The sequence below is a fragment of the Pleurotus ostreatus genome, assembly GCF_014466165.1.
Source record: "Pleurotus ostreatus strain PC9 chromosome Unknown scaffold_7, whole genome shotgun sequence".
Classification (NCBI taxonomy): Eukaryota; Fungi; Basidiomycota; class Agaricomycetes; order Agaricales; family Pleurotaceae; genus Pleurotus; species Pleurotus ostreatus.
This window is the reverse complement of record NW_023503162.1, coordinates 236,578-255,634: the sequence shown is the minus strand read 5'-3', so window position 1 is coordinate 255,634 and position 19,057 is coordinate 236,578. Positions and strand designations below refer to the sequence as shown.

The window sequence follows — 19,057 nt, the reverse complement described above, 5'->3', positions numbered from 1 at the left end:
CCTGCGTGTTATCAAAATGTGTGTTGATGGGAATCCTCCGACACCTCAAACGTCAATGGTCAGCATTGATGAGGTCGTCCATTGCAGGCTCCAACTCCACCACCCTCTTTTCCTTCCGCTTTCGTTTGATACCAACCTTCACTTCTTGATACCGTGCTGTTAACTCCGCTTCAACATCCGAGTCATCCTCTGTCTCATCGGTGTCGCCCGCGTTCTGATTCACGCTGACTAGAATTGGTCGGGCAGCATCATGGTGAGTACTAGAATGTGATGAGTGTCTCGTGCAGGACCTGTTGGCAGCCTTTTGCTGACATGCTTTCTTTCGCAGCTCCTTTGACAGCCAGTCATCGTCGAAGTGTTCCCTTTCAACAAGGAAAATCGCAACTGCCGCTATTGACTGGTCACATCCTCCACGCCCCAAGCGTTGCCATAAGGTGGCAAGCAAGCAAGTCGCTCGCCACTGGACAACAATTTCTATATCCCGGATATCCATTCCCTGGGCAGAATTAATGGTCAGCATGACTGTTACATATTTCAATTGTGTTGTTACTAACCATGCCAAAAGAGTCGGTGGTAAACAACCCCCATGTGTCACCACTCTCCAGATTGCTGGTCTGCCCATTCTTGAATGTATCCGACATGTCAGAACAGAACCAGGCAATGTTATCCTGGTATCCCTTTGGTAAGAGTGATTTAATGAAATTGCATGCCGCGATCGCTTCATTAATATTGTCAAAGAAGACCAGAAATTTTGGAGGGGGTGGGTCGCCTGGTTTCCAGTTACGGAGAAGGAATCTTAGATCCTCGAAGCTACTCAATGGACTTAGGATCTTCTGGACCACGATGGCGATGTTGGAACGGTCAACAGACTTGCGAAAAATAAGAATATCGTCCTTTCAAAGCTGTAGTGTGGAAATGACGTCCTGGAGGACAAGGGGGGCAAGGTTGCCGATGTAACAACAATCGGCACGTCTTTCAACACCATGTACCTGAGCTTGCCGACATCTTTGTATTCTGGTCGAAAACTTCCCCATGCGCTGATGCAATGGGCTTCGTCAAAGATAATGCTGACTATCTTTGATGTGAACAGTTTGTTTTTGAATAACCGTTCAAAGCCGCCGCCAGCTTTCATCAGTTGCTCGGAACTGACGACAATAGCCTGGTACTCCAAATTTTCGATTGCCTGCTACTCACTCAGCGGGGATTCGCACAAAGGCATGGGAGGTATGTACCTTGAAATTTCCAGGCATTGCAGAGGTGGCATTGATGAATATTCCCTTCAGCCCAGCCTTCGCGAGCGTGTCAACATTTTGTTTGCCAAGTATATTCAGTGGGGTGACAATGATCTGTACATGACCCTTTGGACACAGCAGCAAGGGCATCCAGAAAGTAAGGGTTTTGCCCATACCTGTACCAGCTATTGAGATAATGTCCTTTTTGCGCTCTAGTACAGCCTGCGCAATTTTGAGCTGCCACAAGCATGGTCGCTTTTGAAATTTTGCAAGAGTAGCATCGCGGATTTGAGAGAATGAAGGGATAAGGGGTGCAGATGAGGTTCTGTTGGTCATCGTGAGGCTTCGAGAGTAGTAGATGTGTATACGCGACGCATCGTGACGCGGTTATGTTTTTTTTTTTTGCCCCTGATGAGCTTCTGAATATCATTACATTAGAAGTCCGGCGGTCACTGTAACGCTGACGTCTGCTGTTGACCAATGTTTGGTGCCAGGCTCTCTACAGCGGTTGAACAAAACTAAGTTCTCGCATAATCCTCGGATCAACCTACACCGGAAACTACCGACTACCACTTGCGACAGAAACACGAAGTCCCTTACCAACTCACTTGATCAAGCTCAGTATTTTGCCTCAGTCGGCGGAGGTCAAAAAATACCGACTTGCTAAGACTTAGACCGTAATTTTTACCTTAAATATACTGGAAATTGATTTTGTAGGTCCCATTCGCCTATCTGAGAAAGCAGTCAGATCTGGTCAATTGGCGTCTAAATTATGTGTTGTAAAGTACAAATAAGTCATCGCAATTCGGCCACTAGAGGCTACTTTTTGCAGTTGGTAATAGTCCGGATTAGTCACAAGAGGTCTACTGAGGTCAATCTAGTAGTCTTGCTAGGTCATCTCACAGTCATAGTAAGTCGTAGCAAGTCAAGATCTAGTCAAGCGAGGTCGACATATTGGTCATGTCCGTAGTCAGTGGAGGTCTGCCTAAGTCAATTCGTAGTCATTTTAAGTCTCCTACGGTCTATATATCTCATGAGAAAGTCTATCAAAGTCAACAAGACCATACTTAAATGCACGATCATGTAGTCAGTATAAGTCTCTCACGGTCAATGAAGGTCAATTTTGATGTCAAGCAAAGTCAATTAAAGGTATTTCACGCAGTCAATACAGGTCGACTAGGGTCTGCTGTAGTCAATGAAAGTCGCTCAAAGGTATTTAGTTTTTTCACACAAAGATTTTGATAGTCAACAAAAGTCAATAAAAAGTCTTCTGAAGTCGGTTGAAGTCATTTACGCATATATTTCAAGTCAGGCTAAGTCATGTCTTCAATTGTTGAGTGATCACAAATAGTCATTATAAGTCAAGCGAGTAAGTAAAAATAAGTCTACGGAGGTCATGATGAGAGTGAAAAAAAGTCATAACAACTCATTAACGGTCGTGAAAAACAGAGCGGTTTGTTCGGGTCACAATTGGGCGTCCGTTGGATTAGTGATGATGCGAGGAACAAAAGGTGATCGTGTGACATTCAGGTCATGCGGGACAGAGGAGCCGCTGGCACGGGGCGGGGAGGTGGGCGGTTGGCTGACGACGGAGGGCTTAGTGGGTTTGGAGGTGGCAGGCTTGGGCTTCTTGACAGGGGCAGGGCGCTATGGGCACTCAATCACACGGTGTACGGTAAAAATAAACAGAGAGACTTACTTTTGCAATCCGATGTGTATGTTGCAGTCCACCACATGTTCATCTGACATTCAGGTGATGTTCAGGTATTCGGGTATTGTTCAGATACTGTTCAGGTGAATTTCACCAAATGTTCAGGTAATGTTCAGATTCTGTTTGTAGCCTTTGTTCAGGTTCAGATAATGTTCAGATGGTGTTCAGATGATGTTCAGATGATGTTCAGGTGAACAGAGATCATCCAAATTCTATCTGAATGTCAGATGAGTGTCATCTGAGCAGCATCTGAACATCACCTGAACATTATCTGAACATTACATGAACATTACCCAAGCATCATCTGAACCACATACAAACAACACCTGGATATGGTCTCATCAATATGGTTGTCATCCATGGTGTCATTTCTATGTGACTCTACTATTTCTATCAACTACTGCGGAACAATGAAAGTAGCTCATGAGAATTCTACAAACAGTCACATAACCAGGTTGATATACCCTACAAAAAGTATCTTGGTCTTTTCCAAAAGTATTCACTATCAGCATAATGAGTGTTTAGCATTGACAAAACAACTGCTGATAAACATAGTAGACCTCTTAAACAGTCTATACAGTAAGAAAACTGAAAACTTTCCCTGTTTTTTCAAGTAATTTACATTCTTCTCACTAATAAGTCAAGTCCTCACAATGCTATCTACACCGGCAGAGTCGGAAAAGATGGCTCTACAACTTCTATTTTGGGTGATATTTTCCCACTGTAACAATATACTATTTGTTAGTAGAACAGTGTTCAGAGTAAAAGATATTCTTAGGAAGAAGTATTGTTGACCTCTTTGAACAGTTTTCCCACTTAAAAGGAGCCATTATTCAAGAATTCCTGCAACAAGAAGTAGTACTAATGTATTCCACCTGAATTCACCTAACATTCAGGTGAACATTACCTGTCAAATTCACCTGAATTCACCAAATGTTCAGGTGAACAATTCAGGTGACCTGAACAAAATCTGAAACAAAAAAAAGAGTTTTGGTGGAGAAATTCAGCCAATGTTTGGATTCTGTTCAGGTGTTGTTCAGGTGTTGTTCAGGTGTTGTTTGGCCATTCAGGTGAACTTCACCCGAACATGTGGGAGAGCGCAACGTGCTCAATCCGATCCTCGATTGTATCGATCGAGGGACGAGTGGTGGGTGGAAGGCCCATTAACGAAGATATGCCTGTATAGTATAAGAACAAGTGCAATGAGATCGAAAGGGTACCTACATTTCGCCTTGTTCATTTGGCGTCCACCAGCAATCTGGCTTTTAGCGACCAGGTGCTTGAGCTCAGAAAGATGAAGGAGCTAGATATATATATTCAGTTGGTTTGGTGCGTAGAACACAAAGCAGATAGCTTACCGATAACTTCGACTTCAAGCCGCCCTCTGGTTCCGTTAGAACATCGCTGGCACCGCTGACTATGTCGTTCCCCTCGCCCAGCGCTGGGTCCTCGCCCAAGGGTTCGGCAGGTTCTTCAGCGACCACCTCTGGCTGTGGCCGTCTACGTTCTGCTGGACGTTCTGTTTCGCGACCCTTCCCCTTGTAAAGCGGCTGTCGAAGATATGTGAGTGGGTAGTCTGCAGAGGTAGGAACACTTACCCCTCCCGAACGTTTCCAAGCATCAAAAAGCGTCTCTATAAGCCGTTCCACGTAGCTATCACTGATATAGCTACAAGGCTTCTTCGGGCGTTCCATGCATAGGAGCCTCGCAGCCTTGCAAGTCACCAGTGCCGCAGCAATCAGTTGGCACGCTATGTTCGTATTCCCGACATCCTGCCATGAGCCAATTGCAGTGGTGATTGTAAGAGAGCCGGCGGTCCACTGCCAATGGCCCCAGCCTTCAAATAGGTTGTCCTCATCGTCGATGCACGAGGGATCGGCACCTTGAACTTGAGCCAGCAGGGCCGCAGTGTTGTTCGATGGGAATCCATTCCCACCATGTGTCTGCGCATGTTCCATTGCGTCGAGAAGCGCGAGCCCGGACTCGATAGTGACTTCGTTGAATGCAAACTCAGGGCTTTGGAGTGTTACTTTAGGAGGGTGTTAGCAGGGATAGATAGCGGGGGTGGCTGACATACCGCGCAGATTGTCAACTATTCATATATCAGTTAATGAAAATGTATTTAAGGTATTCACTCACAGTCATCATCAACCTTGGCGGCCGAAAGGGGAACGAATTCCGTGCCAAAGGATCCTCGAGCCAGTAGGCCCGCAGCAGCGGATGACTTCAACGGAGACAATGGGCGTGCAGATACAGCCGTAGGATAGGGTGGACGGGAGGGGGAGGGGCTTCCAGGCATTGGAGGCAAGCTATCGTCGCCTTGGGACCCCTCATGAAACGGATGTGCCTGGCGTGAAACGGAGGCAGCTTGCTCAGATCCTAAGTCGACATATTCAGCTTACAGTCGACATGATATGGTGTAGCCTACCTGTGCATGCCCTCTTTGAAGGACCTGCTGGCAGTGGCGTGATGACGTTTGCGGTCCGTTTGGGCTTCTTCGGGGTAGAGTGCGAGTCCTGCGAGTGACTTGCTTTACCGACCTGGGTTGTGGACGATCGTTGAGTGGTCCGTATTTTCAAGACGGCCTGGCCAAGTAGGTGATCCGCTTTCCAATGGGCGGAGCAAAGGCCAACCTCCACATGTTGCTGCTCCAGGAGGATAATGCAGCCGTACCAGAGGGTTGGGGCTTTGGTCCGGTAGTATTTGCAAATGTGATGGCTATCCGCCATACGTGTATTTGCTGGCTGTAGAGCCATTATCCGCCGCGCCAGGCCTGTGGCAGTCCGTGTGATAAGTTTGACGATGCCTTCATCCAAAACGTTGCCGTTTTGATCCCTAAGAGCCTTTTTGAACAACGGTCAATGTGGATTTGACGACGAGAAGCCGCCGTCAGGGCCACGAGCTTGGGCATCTTTAAAGGTCCAAAGGATGGACTCAGGGAGGTGCGAGGGCCTCCGAAGGGAGGGCCGTTCGCGTTGGTACACTGCATACGCAACTCTGATGTCCTCGCCATCATCTTCGCTATTGGCCCGCGAGATCGAATCACTTGGGGCCAGATGGGGGGAGAACGACCGCAACCTTGTGTGGACCTTAGCTAGCGTGGAGGACAAGGGGATGGCAGATGTACTGGGGGGTCGGATCAACTTGGTTCGCTCGCAAATCACCAAGATGCCGTTGTATGTGCAGGACCGCCTCCTCTAAGGCGCACACCTGCCTCCGCAAAACGTGAAGCTCTCCCAGAACGAAGTTTACTGTCTGGCGAGAGGTATCCTCCGCATGGCCAAAGTTCACTACGGCGGCGGCGGCAGGGACATTGTCGCCGTCAAGATGCGGTCCAAAGCGTCTGGTGGGGGGGGCTGGGGTGGCTCCATAAAAATTGGCTAGGGGATATGGACGGTCGACCGTAGGCGTGCCACCCTGCGTGGCAAGAAAATCCCTTGCACCTATGCCGGGAAGGTCATAGAGGCGCGCCTGTTCCTGGGGCAAAAGGCGGCTCCCAGTTGTGTGATCAGTACGGTACGCGGGGGGATGGAAGACTCGCTCAGGTTGAGCGCTATCCTGGGAGTAGTCTTGGGCCCGTCTATTGGAAGAATCGGACCAATCGTATCCGGGAAGACCACGGGGAGGATTCTGAGTAACGCTGTCGGAGAACGTCTCAGACGACGATGGCGAGAATTGGGAGCGGCTGTCGAAGCGGTAGTTGGACATTGCACGTTGTGTCTGGCAGGGAGAAAACAAACCTCGAAACAGGCTGGCTCACATGATCAATAGTCAAACAGGGGTTGTATATAATACAGGGGTTGTATATAATATGGATCCGCGGGACGCGCCGGCAGTAGCTTGCTTTGAGGTGTTAGGGCAAACGTTCAGTGTATATTCATAGAGCAATCAGAGTCATAAGACAACAGGTGAACGATGGAAAGCCTCGACACATACCAGCGGACATGGCATCCAAACGGTGACACAGAGCTTGGGCAGTGTCAATCTCATGGCAAGGACTGCAAGTCTTGTACAAAGTCCCTGGCTTCTAAAAATTTCCAAAGGATTTCCTCTTCTTGGTACAATGGCAGCAGCTACAAAGTTCTCGCTTCCAACAATGAGTGCAGCACATATATACACAGTTGCTGGCAGAATTCAAGAATGAGGACCTCAGAAAGTGATTTGTGCACAACCCACAGGCCTTTAGAAAAGCCGGCACATATATAATCAGACACCGACAATCTTGTTGAGCAGTTTGTCATCTGATGTGTTGTTTGGAGCAAGCCTGACACAAACCGTATGTAGAATCCCCAACAACTTGGCGTACAAGGCCGTACTACAGGACATGATGGAAGGGGACATAGAGCATACAGTAACTGGTGAGGTTGCGTGAATTCCAAGTGAGCAAGAAGATATGTGTTTCATTTGGCTGGGACTTCAGCAAATACATGAAGGAAAGAATTGTTAAGAGCCACACTCGCGGGGCTCAGGACTACGCGGGCCCGTGGGTGCACAGTTCCACATAGAAGCGCGGAGGGGAAATGAGGGGAGCGAGGACGTACGGGCTTGGCTTCAGCTACTGGCTGGGCCTCCCACACTCTTGCGTGCCCTGTATTTCCTGAGGGGATCCTGCACGGGTACCGAGGATACAAGCGGAGGCGAGGGAGTGCGAGGAAGAGACCTCAATGAAGAGGCGAGGATGTGAGTGTGGAGAAGGAACTAATATTCAAACTAAGGTAACTGTATGTACGGTACAAGACTATATACTGGGGAACATGCGGTAGCCGCATGTCCGAGTCCGGTAGTAATAAGTACAGCATCTTTGAAATGTGTCTAAGTCCAAAGTCCATGACAAGTCCGTGTAGCCGCATGTATGTGCGGCCCGAGTCCATAGCCGGAATGCACGTGAGTGCGCCCCTAGTAGCCCCTAAGGGGCCTCCTGGATGCCCCTATAACAAGAATACATGTGTTAAGAGCCACACTCGCGGGGGCTGGGGGATATGCAGACCTGCGGGTGCGCGGTTCCACATAGAAGCACGGAGGGTAAATGAGGGGAGCGAGGACGTACGGGCTTGGCTTCAGCTACTGGCTGGGCCTCCCACACTCTTGTGTGCCCTGTATTTCCAGAGGGAGTCCTACGCGGATACGGAGGGTACGAGTGGAGGTGAGGGGATGCAATGGAGGGACATCAATAGAGAGGCGAGGATGCGAGTGCGGAAAAGGAACTAATATTTGAACTAAGGTAACTGTACGTACGGTACAGGAATATATACTGGGGAACACACGGCATCTACACGTTCACGAAACAGCAATGAGTCCAGTAGGAATAAGTACAGCATGCTCGAATATGTACAAGTCCATAGTCCGTGACAAGTTCATGTAGCCGCATGTGTGCACGGCCCGGGTCTGTAGCCGGAATGCCCGTCAGTAGCCCCTAAGGGGCCTCCTGGATGTGCCTATAACAACATGTACGTGTGAACTATCTATGTAGTCATGTGAACCCCTCTATCCCCTGTACCACCTAGATTGTCAGAATCCAACACGACCATGCTACTATAAATACTGACTAACACATGTATGTAGTGAGGCTAGTATGTAAGTACACATGTAGGTGAAACATGTAACAGGTGAATCCAAGTGCTGCTGCTGCACACCATGCATAGGCCGCGAGGGCGGAGCCCGAGGGACTCCGAAGGTCCGAGCATCCGAAAGGGGCGTAGGGGGGACCCCTAAGGGGGCGTGAGAATTGGTCTATGACACTCTTCCAAATAAGAGGCAGGAACTCTGATGAACATTAGCTTATAGTACAAGGACATCACTACCAGTTACTACAGTATATACAAATGGATCTACATTGCTCCACTGTAAACCTTCATAGATGAGTTTTTTCTATAAACATATACCCGGCTCCATTTCCCATAGGATATTCCAATAAGGTTTGTTATTGATCCAACCTTCATCACCTCTATTTTATCACTCAGCTTTCCCCATATTGCAACATTTTGAAAGGATTCAACCTCTATAAGAGGATGATAGACAACAAGCAAAGAGGCTTGAATTGTGTCTTCATAGAATGCCAGTGCTTCACCAAAAACTTGTGTATCATTCCATGCCTATGAATGGCATATAAGTGTTGTACTGCATGTAACAATGAATCAACAACTTACTTCAAAATATCTTGCTGATCGTGTAACTCCCTCACGACTCTTTGATTCATTGAGACGGCTTCTGAGATAACCTCCATCAGGCAAAGGGACTTTTCCATATCTCACTACCCAATTGGTGTTTACATCATAAGCAATGTTTGCCCATTTACAAATTGCTTGCAAATGTTGAGCAAATGAAGAATGACTATTTCTTCTTTCTTTCTGCTTGATTGGAACCTTTCCCAATGGTCCTGGTGGATCTGTAGGTGCCACAGGCATTTGAAGCGATGGGTAATAGTGAAGTAGATTTTTCACCAACTGGTCCTCATATATCTTATTAGCCAAATTTACAAATGGCTCTTTTCTCGACCTGATTTTTCGCTCTAAAACACCAATGTGCCTTTCAAGAGTCCCTTGAGAGCCTATACGGTAGGATCCATTCCACCGTATATGATCAGGTATATACAGCAGATGAAACATTGATAGCCGCATTCTTGATACCTTGGTGGAATCATCACCAACATATATTTCTTGAAACTCATACAAGAATTTGACAATCTCTTTACGGATCATTTCCAAATCATCTTCAGTTCGCCCAGTAATTGTCATTGCGAATTCCACAATTTTGACAAACCGTGCAAAATTGAAAATAACCGTCATAGGCATTTCAAGTTCAAGGAGAATAGGAATTGTCAGCCAGTGAGTCAGAGCTTTCCACTCAAACATCTTGTATTGAGTATTCCTCTTAAGGTGTGGGTCACGGACAGGACCTGTAAATGCTGCAGGTATTGTTGCCATAGCCCTAGTCACATGAACTCCAAATAGCCGGGCCTTCTCAGCAGACATATGTGGAATTTCACCAGTAGCAGTGATTGAAGTCCATAAATCCCAGAAATTGGCCATGTTATTTTCATACAAAAGATGGAATGGGTCGGAGAAAAAGAACTTTGGCCAAGCATAGGTTTTAAATGCTGCCAGCAATGGAAGCTTGACAATTCCATATTTATCTCCAATGAGCTTTTTCTCCCTATCAGTTGTTGCCAATTCAAGCTGCTCTATTACATTCCAATACTCATTCTGAGTAAACTCAGGCAGATTATTAAGGTCATAATCTGGCCTATCTGGATTAAACTTTTTGGCAGCTTCTGGTACAGTGGGGCACCAGTAAATGCGTTTGCAACCCTTAATACTGGATCGCATGCCCATCAACTTCAAATTGAAGAGATTCCCATGTAGGCAATTGATTCCAAGATGTCCATTGTCCTTATTTTGTCCTGGTTGGTCTGCACTTTGCCCTGCAACACCTGGTGTATGTTGCAGTCCACCACATGTTCACCTGATGTTCAGGTGACGTTCGGGTATTCAGGTATTGTTCAGATATTGTTCAGGTGAATTTCACCGAATGTTCAGGTAATGTTCAGGTTCTGTTTGTAGCCTTTGTTCAGGTTCAGATAATGTTCAGATGATGTTCGGGTGATGTTCGGGTGAACAAAGATCATCCAAACTTTATCTGAATGCCAGATGAATGTCATCTGAACATCTTCCGAATGCCACCTGAACACTACCTGAACGACATCTGAACATCAGGTGAACATCACCCGAACAGCATCTGAACATTGGCCGAACGTCACCTGAACTTTAGTCGAACATTTGCTGAACATTGGCCGAACGTCACCTGAACTTTATCTGGACTTCACCTGAATATCATCTGAACTACACATAAACAACATCTGAGTAATATCTAAAGTACAAAGCTTTATACCTCATCATCTCTTTCAATATCAACCCCTGCCTCATCATCACTATCATCACTGCTCTCTTCTACATTCCTTTGCTTCTTCTTCTGTTGCTTTGCAATTACCCGTTGAGTATGCAAAAACAATAAAGCATGGATGGTAAAGTCAAAGTTGCTAACAGACATCTTGTTCAAGACTGTCTGAAAGCCATCCAGCCAAGCATTTAGTTGCTCACAAGCCTGAATAATCATTATTTAGCTAGCTAATACAGAGTCAATTCAGTAACCACTTACTTGAGTATTGAAAGCTCTTTTGTAATAGAAGTTACCACTGTTGTCTTGCTCAACAGTTACAAGATTGGGAGCAGAGCCATTCAGAGGCGCTGGATTACACCAAGTACGACAGATATAGTCAGTGGTCCGATGGTTGATGTAATGGTAGGAGTCAACAATAAATCTTGTAGTGTCTTCCCACTTTGGCCAGTCTCCTTGCTTGACAATATGTCTAAGTACAACACATGCTTTGTCAATGCAGACATAGCTTGGTTTACTCTCTGGAGTAGGATAGACTTCCTCCAGAAATTTGACAATTTTGGTAGGAGATTCTGACTTGGCAAATTTCTTCCATGCTATGACCACTCCACATGGTGCACACAGTGTCTCAACACAGTAAAATCGTGGTGCAGAAAAATAGTTTTTATAGGAAGTGCCACTATTTTCTTGAGCATCATCATCATCATGCTGCAATCTGGCTTGTGTTTGAGCAGGCAACCAATCTTGAGTCTCTGCCTCTGCTCTTCTTAGAGCTCTTCTCATTCCAAGCATGGATTGGTTTCCATATCTTCCACGATGGGTGTTCCACTGTTGCTGATGAATTTGACAAGCTTTCGTTCCTTCTACAAGATTTGCCTCACAACCCTTTACACAACACTGCCCCATTCTTTTGTCTTCATGACCTACACAGAAGACACCTGTGTGAGCATTTGCAAGGGGTTCTATGCAACCATCAATAGCACAGTGTCTTGGCCCCATCACAATGCCATCCATTACAACCATTTTAACCAACTCTACTTCACCAGAATCAGAGTTTCCCAAGTTAGAAGATGTTGAATCAACATCCATAGCATCATCATCATCATCATCATCATCTTGAGCATGGTGATATTGCTCAATGCCAGGACCGGAGTACTCAGGAACAGCACTATTCTCATCAACACCAACTACACCAGCAGGATCAGTGGCCTGTCTGGGAATAGTATCTGCCACATTTTTATATTCATGAGTACATTCTGAGCAAGAATGGGTCCTTGCAGCATCAATGATACCACTTTGACCCAGCTCCTCAAATGCCTTGCTAGTAACTGTGTCAATGGATATCCCATCCTCCAGAATCAGATTGGTGCCAGAATGCTTGGCCATTTGCCTACTCATCTCAAGTACAAATGCTTTCCAAATATGCCATCTAGTGATTTGAAAGACTGATTGCTGAGTGTTGAAGCTTTCATTCCAAAACTCTGTGATTGCTGCAGTAGAGGCATGAAAACTATATGTTGCATTGACAATAGCATTGGAGACAACTCGATCAACCCAGACTTTTTGCCCAACCTTCAAATACTTAGCATTGTTTAAGTAAAAGGACATTCTTCCAGTAAATCCAGGTTCTTTATAGCTCTCATGATCTGCATAGAATATAGAATGGCACCGAGAGCAAACCCCACTCAGAACTGGCACATGGGAGAAACATTCACTTCCTTTAAGCAATGTTACTTCAGAAGTATCCCGTTCACGAGTATTTTGACCAAGTGCACAACCATTACAAGTTGCAGTTGAACACTGCATGGTACTGGGGCATATAACCAATGCCGGCTGGATCAAAGCATTTGAGATTGGCCTGAGTTTACGCTTCAAAACTCCAGATTTGTTGTAAGGCCTTAGCTTTAAGACAATAGACAATTTGTTGAATTTCTTTGCCAAAATTGTAGTTTTTTCTGAATTCGACTTGTTGCCTGGTACATCTATCTCTGGAAGAAATAAAGAAGATGTAGCTTCATCACCCAGTCTGGCTGAAATAGCTCTAGCCAGTGCAGTCATCCATCCAGTAATGGACTCTGACCATTTTCTTGATCCACCTGCCACCTGCTGTTTGGCATGCAGATTTAAGAGATCTGGGTTACTTGTCAAGCTGAACAAGATGAGAAGCACAGTAGAGAGTGTGACTTCTGAGCCATAGTTCTCAGAAATAAACTCAGCAAAGTCTGAAAACAGAATGCTGGGAAATTGATCTTCTATAGGCATAGCAGCTGCACAAGGCAGCAAACCAAATGTAAAACAAATGGTGAGAACGATGAGTCCTAAATTAAATAACAAACTAAGCCTCATGTCAGCATACTTGTAGACACTCAGAATCAATCAGATTTTTTCAAAAAAAAAAACAAAGCCAAAAAATATGGCAGCATAGAGACATGTAAGTATATACCTACTTTGCAGTGGCTTTACCCTTCCCAGCCTTGGAGCTAGAGGCTCCACCCTTGCCACTCTTGGCCTCAACCTGAGCCTTTCCCTTTCCCTTGCCCTTCTCAACCTTTGCAGCTAATGCTGCAAGCTCATCAGCCACCTCAGAGATGACCATCTGAGTTGGCTTCCGTCCATGCCACATCTTGTGCTTGCTATCAACACCACCACGTTGTTCCAAGAAGTCAAGGAGTAGAGGGTGCTCCACTGCCTTGACAAAGACCTTGTTCCAATCGTGGTGGGAGGTTCTGCCAAAGAAAACCTTCTTGATAGCCTCAGAGCTAGGCTTGGCACCATCCCACTTGCCCTCAGAAATAAGGGCATCAATCTTGGCTTGGGCAGCATCAACCGCCCGCCAGCGCTGATAGGCATTATGAATGCCCCCTTTGTCACTACCCCTGGGGGTGTGAGCGTAAGGGACCTTCAAACGCTCAGCGATATAGCGCTGGGCTGAGTTGGGTGCGAAGGCCTCATAGCCTTGAGTTTCTGTGACCTCGTCTGAGGCAACAGAGCGGACAGCGCTGGTGATAGCAGGAGTAACACTCCTGCTAATGGCAGCAGCACTGCCCAGTACCATGCTGGCAAGGGAGCCAGAGGTAAAGCGAGTGGCTTCCTGCAAAACAATGTAAATTCAATAAAGACAAAGAAACTGGAAAACTTACAGCAAGGATGGTCAAACAAGAGTCAGCATCCCACTCCAGTTCATCAATACACTCAACAGCCAAGTTGAATGTCCCCTTCAAGTCCCACATTTCACTCTCCAATACAGAAATTCGACAATCTGAAATATGTAAGTCAGATGACATTGAAATAATATGAAAGCTTACACTTCAATTCGTCAAAGCGAAGTGCGGCTTCATTGAGTACAGCACCCAAATTGGTTGCCTTGGTGACTCGAATTGAGTAGGCAGGCTTGGTAGCATCACGCGAAGTGAAAACCACAAGTTTGCCTCTGTGGACTGTAGCCACAGAAGCTGCCATGCCAATATCACCTAATTCAAGTTAATTAGTAAATCCGAATTGAAGCATATGAATAAAAATACCAAGGTCAGCCATATTTGGTGCATTCCCAATGGCCTTACCACGTGCAAATCCACCAACAATTCGAGAGGCCCCTTGAAGATCTTCAGGTGATGATGGCGAAGGCAGAGTGTCAGTAGCGGTAGCAAGAGCAGTTCCTTGCACTATGGAGCGGCGAGATGCCTTGACGTCACGGGTGGGAGAACTAGGGGACGTGATAGGTCGCTTTACGCCTACCTTAGGTGGTGTGATAGGCGTATCTACCATCATAGCCTCACTCTCACCTGCATCTTCACCCTCACCCTCACCCTCACCCTCGCCTTCACCCTCACCCTCACCCTCACCATTGTCCTCGCCCTCGCCCTCACCCTCACCCTCACCCTCGCCATCGTCATCCTCCTCGCCCTCACCCTCACCTGCATTGCCCTCGCCCTCGCCCTCGTCTGACTCTTCAACTCGAACTCGAGAGTGGGAAGTAGCTGATGAAGTCGCTTTCGGAGCAGACAAACGACGCCTCGGAGGTGGGGCAATAGAAGCCCCACTTTTTTCAAGAACTTTCTCCGTACTATACAATCTGAACAATCAATTATATTCACATCTAACAAGGTACATACAACGTCAGTGTTGTAGCTGTATTGCCTCGTCGACTGACGGGCTTGCTACGTCTTCCTTTCGGCACATCTACATCCTCACTGATGGTTGTAGTAGTGGTTATGGCAGCAGCAGCAGCGGCGGTGTTGTTGTCATGTAGTGTGGGTGGTGGTGGTGGTGGCCAGAGAGCGCGGGGGAGCAGGGAGGCAGCGTCGTGGCATTATGGCAGCGTGGTGGTGGTGGCGGCATTGTTGTCATTGTTGTGGCACCGTGGCGGCGTGGTGGTGGTGGTGGTGGTGGCCAGAGAGCGCAGGGGAGAAGGGAGGTGGCGTGGTGGCATCGTGGCATCGTTGTCGTAGTGGCAGCGTCATTGTCATCGCATCATGGCGGTGTGGTGGTAGTGGTGGTGATGGTGGCAGCATCGTCGCTGTCGTCGTCATTGCATTGTGGCGGTGTCGTGGTGGTGGTGGCATCGTCGTGGCGTCATCGTCGTCGCACCGTGGTGGTGGTGGTGGTGGTGGTGGCATCGTCGCCGTCGTTGTGGCAGCATCGTGGCGTCGTCGTCGTCGCACCGGGGTGGTGGTGGTGGTGGCGGTGGTGGTGGCAGCGTCGTCGTTGTCGTCGCATTGTGGCGGTGTGGTGGTTGTGGATGTGGTGGCAGCGTCGTCGTCGTCGTCGTCGTTGTGGCCAGAGAGCGCGGGGGGAGAAAGGAGGCGGCGTGGCATCGTCGTCGTCGGCATCGTCATGGCGGCAGCGTCGTCGCCGTCGTCGTGGTGGCAGTGTCGTTGTTGTTGTTGTCGTTGTGGCCAGAGAGCGTTGTGTCGTCGTGGCGTCATTGTCGTGGTGGCAGTGTCGTCGCCGTCGTCGTTGTGGTGGCCAGAGAGCGCGGGGGAGAAGGGAGGCGGCGTGGCAGCGTCGTCGTGGCGTCATGGTGGCAGCGTCGTCGCCGTTGTCGTTGTGGTGGCCAGAGAGCGCGGGGGAGAAGGGAGGCGGCGTGGCATTGTCGTTGTCGTCGTTGTGGCCGGAGAGCACGGGGGGAGGGAAATGGGGGGTGGGAACATCAGTAAAAGTAAGAAGGCGGCGGGGGGGGTCTACGCACCTTTTCCCCTGCTCGTCCACTTCCTTTTTGTCCGTTGCTTTGGTAGTTTTGCGTGCGGGTTTGGTTTGTTTTTTTGCAGCGGCGCTGGGAGCCTTCTTGGCTTGGCTGCAAGTCGTGGGTGGGCGTGGGTCTTGGCTTCGTCGCTGCATGTCGTCGGCGTTGTTGTCACTGTCGTGCGTGCTCGGGGACGTTGTCGATGGTGGTGGTAAGTAAAAAGCGTTGTGACGTGGCAATGGAATCAACCAGCTGCCATTTCTGGAGACGGGCGCTTATCTCCGCGATAAGCGCCTCGATTAGATGACGATTAGATAACGATTAGATAACGATTAGATAAGGCAATTGTTATCATATCATATAAATGTAATATACTAATTGATGTCAATATGGCTTAATGGTAACATTCGTAGTAGCAGTGCTTATTGCGCGCTTAACTATTCAAAAAGTCGCAGGTTCAATTCCTGCTGATGCTTTTTCTTATTTCAATTATATAATTAATATTATTGATCATTGATTATTATAGTCATTATGCTTGTTCAGGTATTGTTCAGCTGAACACCAGGTGAAATTCAGGTGAACATATGAACATCACCTGGTGTTCAGCTGAATTTCGGGTGAACATATGAACATCACCTGGTGTTCAGCTGAATTTCGGGTGAACATATGAACACCACCTGAACATCAGGTGAATTTCACCTGGTCACTTTCATCTGAATCCACCTACTGTTCAGATGAACAGTTCATATGACATGAATGTCACCCGAACATCAGGTGAACAATACGTGAACAGTAAAATAGAATATTTAGTGAAAAATATTCACCTAGTGTTCAGATTCTGTTCGGGTGTCGTTCAGGTGTCGTTCGGGTGTCGTTCGGGTGTCGTTCGGCCATTCAGGTGAACTTCACCCGAACATGTGGGAGAGCGCGACATGCTCAACACCTGCATGATGCATAATATAAGATGATCTTATTGCATCCCAAATCCAGATACCTTCCTCCATTTGTACCAAATCCTGTATAACAGGATACAAAAATGTGCTGAGATCACCGGGTGGCTCTGGGCCTGGTGTTGAGAACACAGTAATCACATTTTCTGCCAGATATCTTATTTCGGGAGGCAAGTTGAGAAGAATGAGGATGAGAAACCATGAATCAGACTGCTTCTTCAAGGTAAGCATAGCACCATCAATGGACATGATATAGATCATATCACATTCATCCTGAAAAAGCCCCAACTTCAAAAGATGCTCAACATGTGTTTTACTATTTGCATAATCAGAGTATTTGACTTTGCCACCCTCGATAAGTAACCAAATAGCAGCTTGGACAAGATTGTGTCTGTAACGCAAAAGTCTTGCTTTCTCTTTATTTGCAAACATTGCCCGTATAATAGGCACTAGTGGTAACACCATAAACTGAGCAGCAGGTTTATTAGTACCAGGCAAGTAGCGATCTCTGCCACAAATCACTGGTGGGCCTTTCTTTTGCTTGCGGACAAAATCACAAACCACTTTGTCTTTGTGATCTCCTGTGAATGCCATGCATTTCCCTGGACATATAGAAATATATTTTGGCATGAAGTTGGTGATTTTCTGTGCTAGTCTCCGACAACGCTCTATGCTCATTATTGGCTCATTAAGTGCTTCGGATAGCACTTTTGAGTAACTCTCATGAGCCTGTCTTGTTGTGTTTGTCAGCTGGAAGACAATCCACTGGCGTAGGCTAAAGTTCTGTGCCCTAGTCAATGCCACTGGGCGCAAACCAAAATCTGGAGGCTTAGTTTCTGGCATGTAACCATCACGAATTTTTTCACGAAGAGCCTGCTGGGAGGCAGGAACTGGAAATTGAACCTCTAGTTCAATATCATCATCAGATCCCATATCATCCCCAGATTGCTCATCATCCCCTGCTGGTGAACCAGTGGTATCTTGGGCATAAGCAAGTAAGCCACCGCTGTGAGGTAGCGGGCTATCACAATTTCCAATTGGAAAACCACTCTCTTGAAGTGGGCTGCCATTGTCATCAGGTGGGCCACCATTGTTATTAGGTGGGCCACTGTCATCATCAGGCGGCTCACTATCATCGGAGAGTGATTCATCCGAACTCTCCATTGAATCCTCTTCACTTTCTGTGGTATGAAGTTCTGAGTGAAGATCAGTATTTCTCGCATCAAACTCATCGATGTGAGAATAATATGGGTCAAGATCAGCCGGAAGCTGTTCAGCATATACCTGATAATAATCATATTAGGTAGGGGGACATTAACCCAAGATGTAGTACTTACCGCATCAAGAGAGGGTATTGAGGTCTCAGAAAGCTCAATGCCATTTAGCAGAACCCTTTCTGCCTCCTCGTTTTCTACCACTTCGTCAGTATATGAACACATGTTTAACAATAATACTCACCTTCATACATCGGTTGAATACCGTCATCATTGCCTGTCAAATTTTACCACTTTAGAAATATGTTTCCCATTTAAAGAATGGTGAGTGAATACCGCACGAAGGCGTGAAGAGTATATAAAAGCAGAAACAAGAATAAAAAACACATTCCCCTTGAGAACCAGGCCGAACAGCAAGGTAGATTGTGTGAATCATCGTCGACACTGCGGACAATTGTGATACCTTGCTTACCACAGTTCTTTCCCCTGGACTACCCTAGCAATTCCAGGGGGGAATATAGGGGAAAGGTTAAGCGGAGAGTGTCCGAATTGTTGCTCACCATGATCTATTCCACATATTATGAGATTGAAATCAGAGCAAGAAGGCCTACTTACCATGAAGTAAAGAAGGGCCGCCGAAATCATCCACATCCATTGCTATTATCACCGATTGTATCAGTTGTATAGCAATCACATTTCAGTAACACATACCATCTTCGTCTACAGCCTTGGCACCTTGGGGGAATTTATTTATGGCTCTGGACTTTGTGAATAAATTACTTACCAGGTGCATGTGATCGCCTAAGTAGTTCCTCGTTTGCGTCGATGCAATCCTGGAGAAATCGGATGCTAGCGGGATGGTGGCTATAGCCTTG

The 19,057-nt window shown here is 46.9% G+C and overlaps 1 protein-coding gene across 1 annotated transcript; it reads right to left on the bottom strand.

The window, feature by feature from the left end:
- Nucleotides 1-4,020: 4,020 nt before the first annotated feature.
- PC9H_009269 (uncharacterized protein) lies at nucleotides 4,021-6,651 on the bottom strand (the record flags this gene model as incomplete). Its single annotated transcript, XM_036778774.1, has 8 exons — nucleotides 4,021-4,121; nucleotides 4,168-4,246; nucleotides 4,302-4,493; nucleotides 4,542-4,972; nucleotides 5,083-5,322; nucleotides 5,372-5,778; nucleotides 5,818-6,021; nucleotides 6,071-6,651. 8 exons carry the CDS (start codon nucleotides 6,649-6,651, stop codon nucleotides 4,021-4,023), a joined length of 2,235 nt encoding a protein of 744 aa, XP_036628163.1.
- Between the last annotated feature and the right edge of the window lie 12,406 nt (nucleotides 6,652-19,057).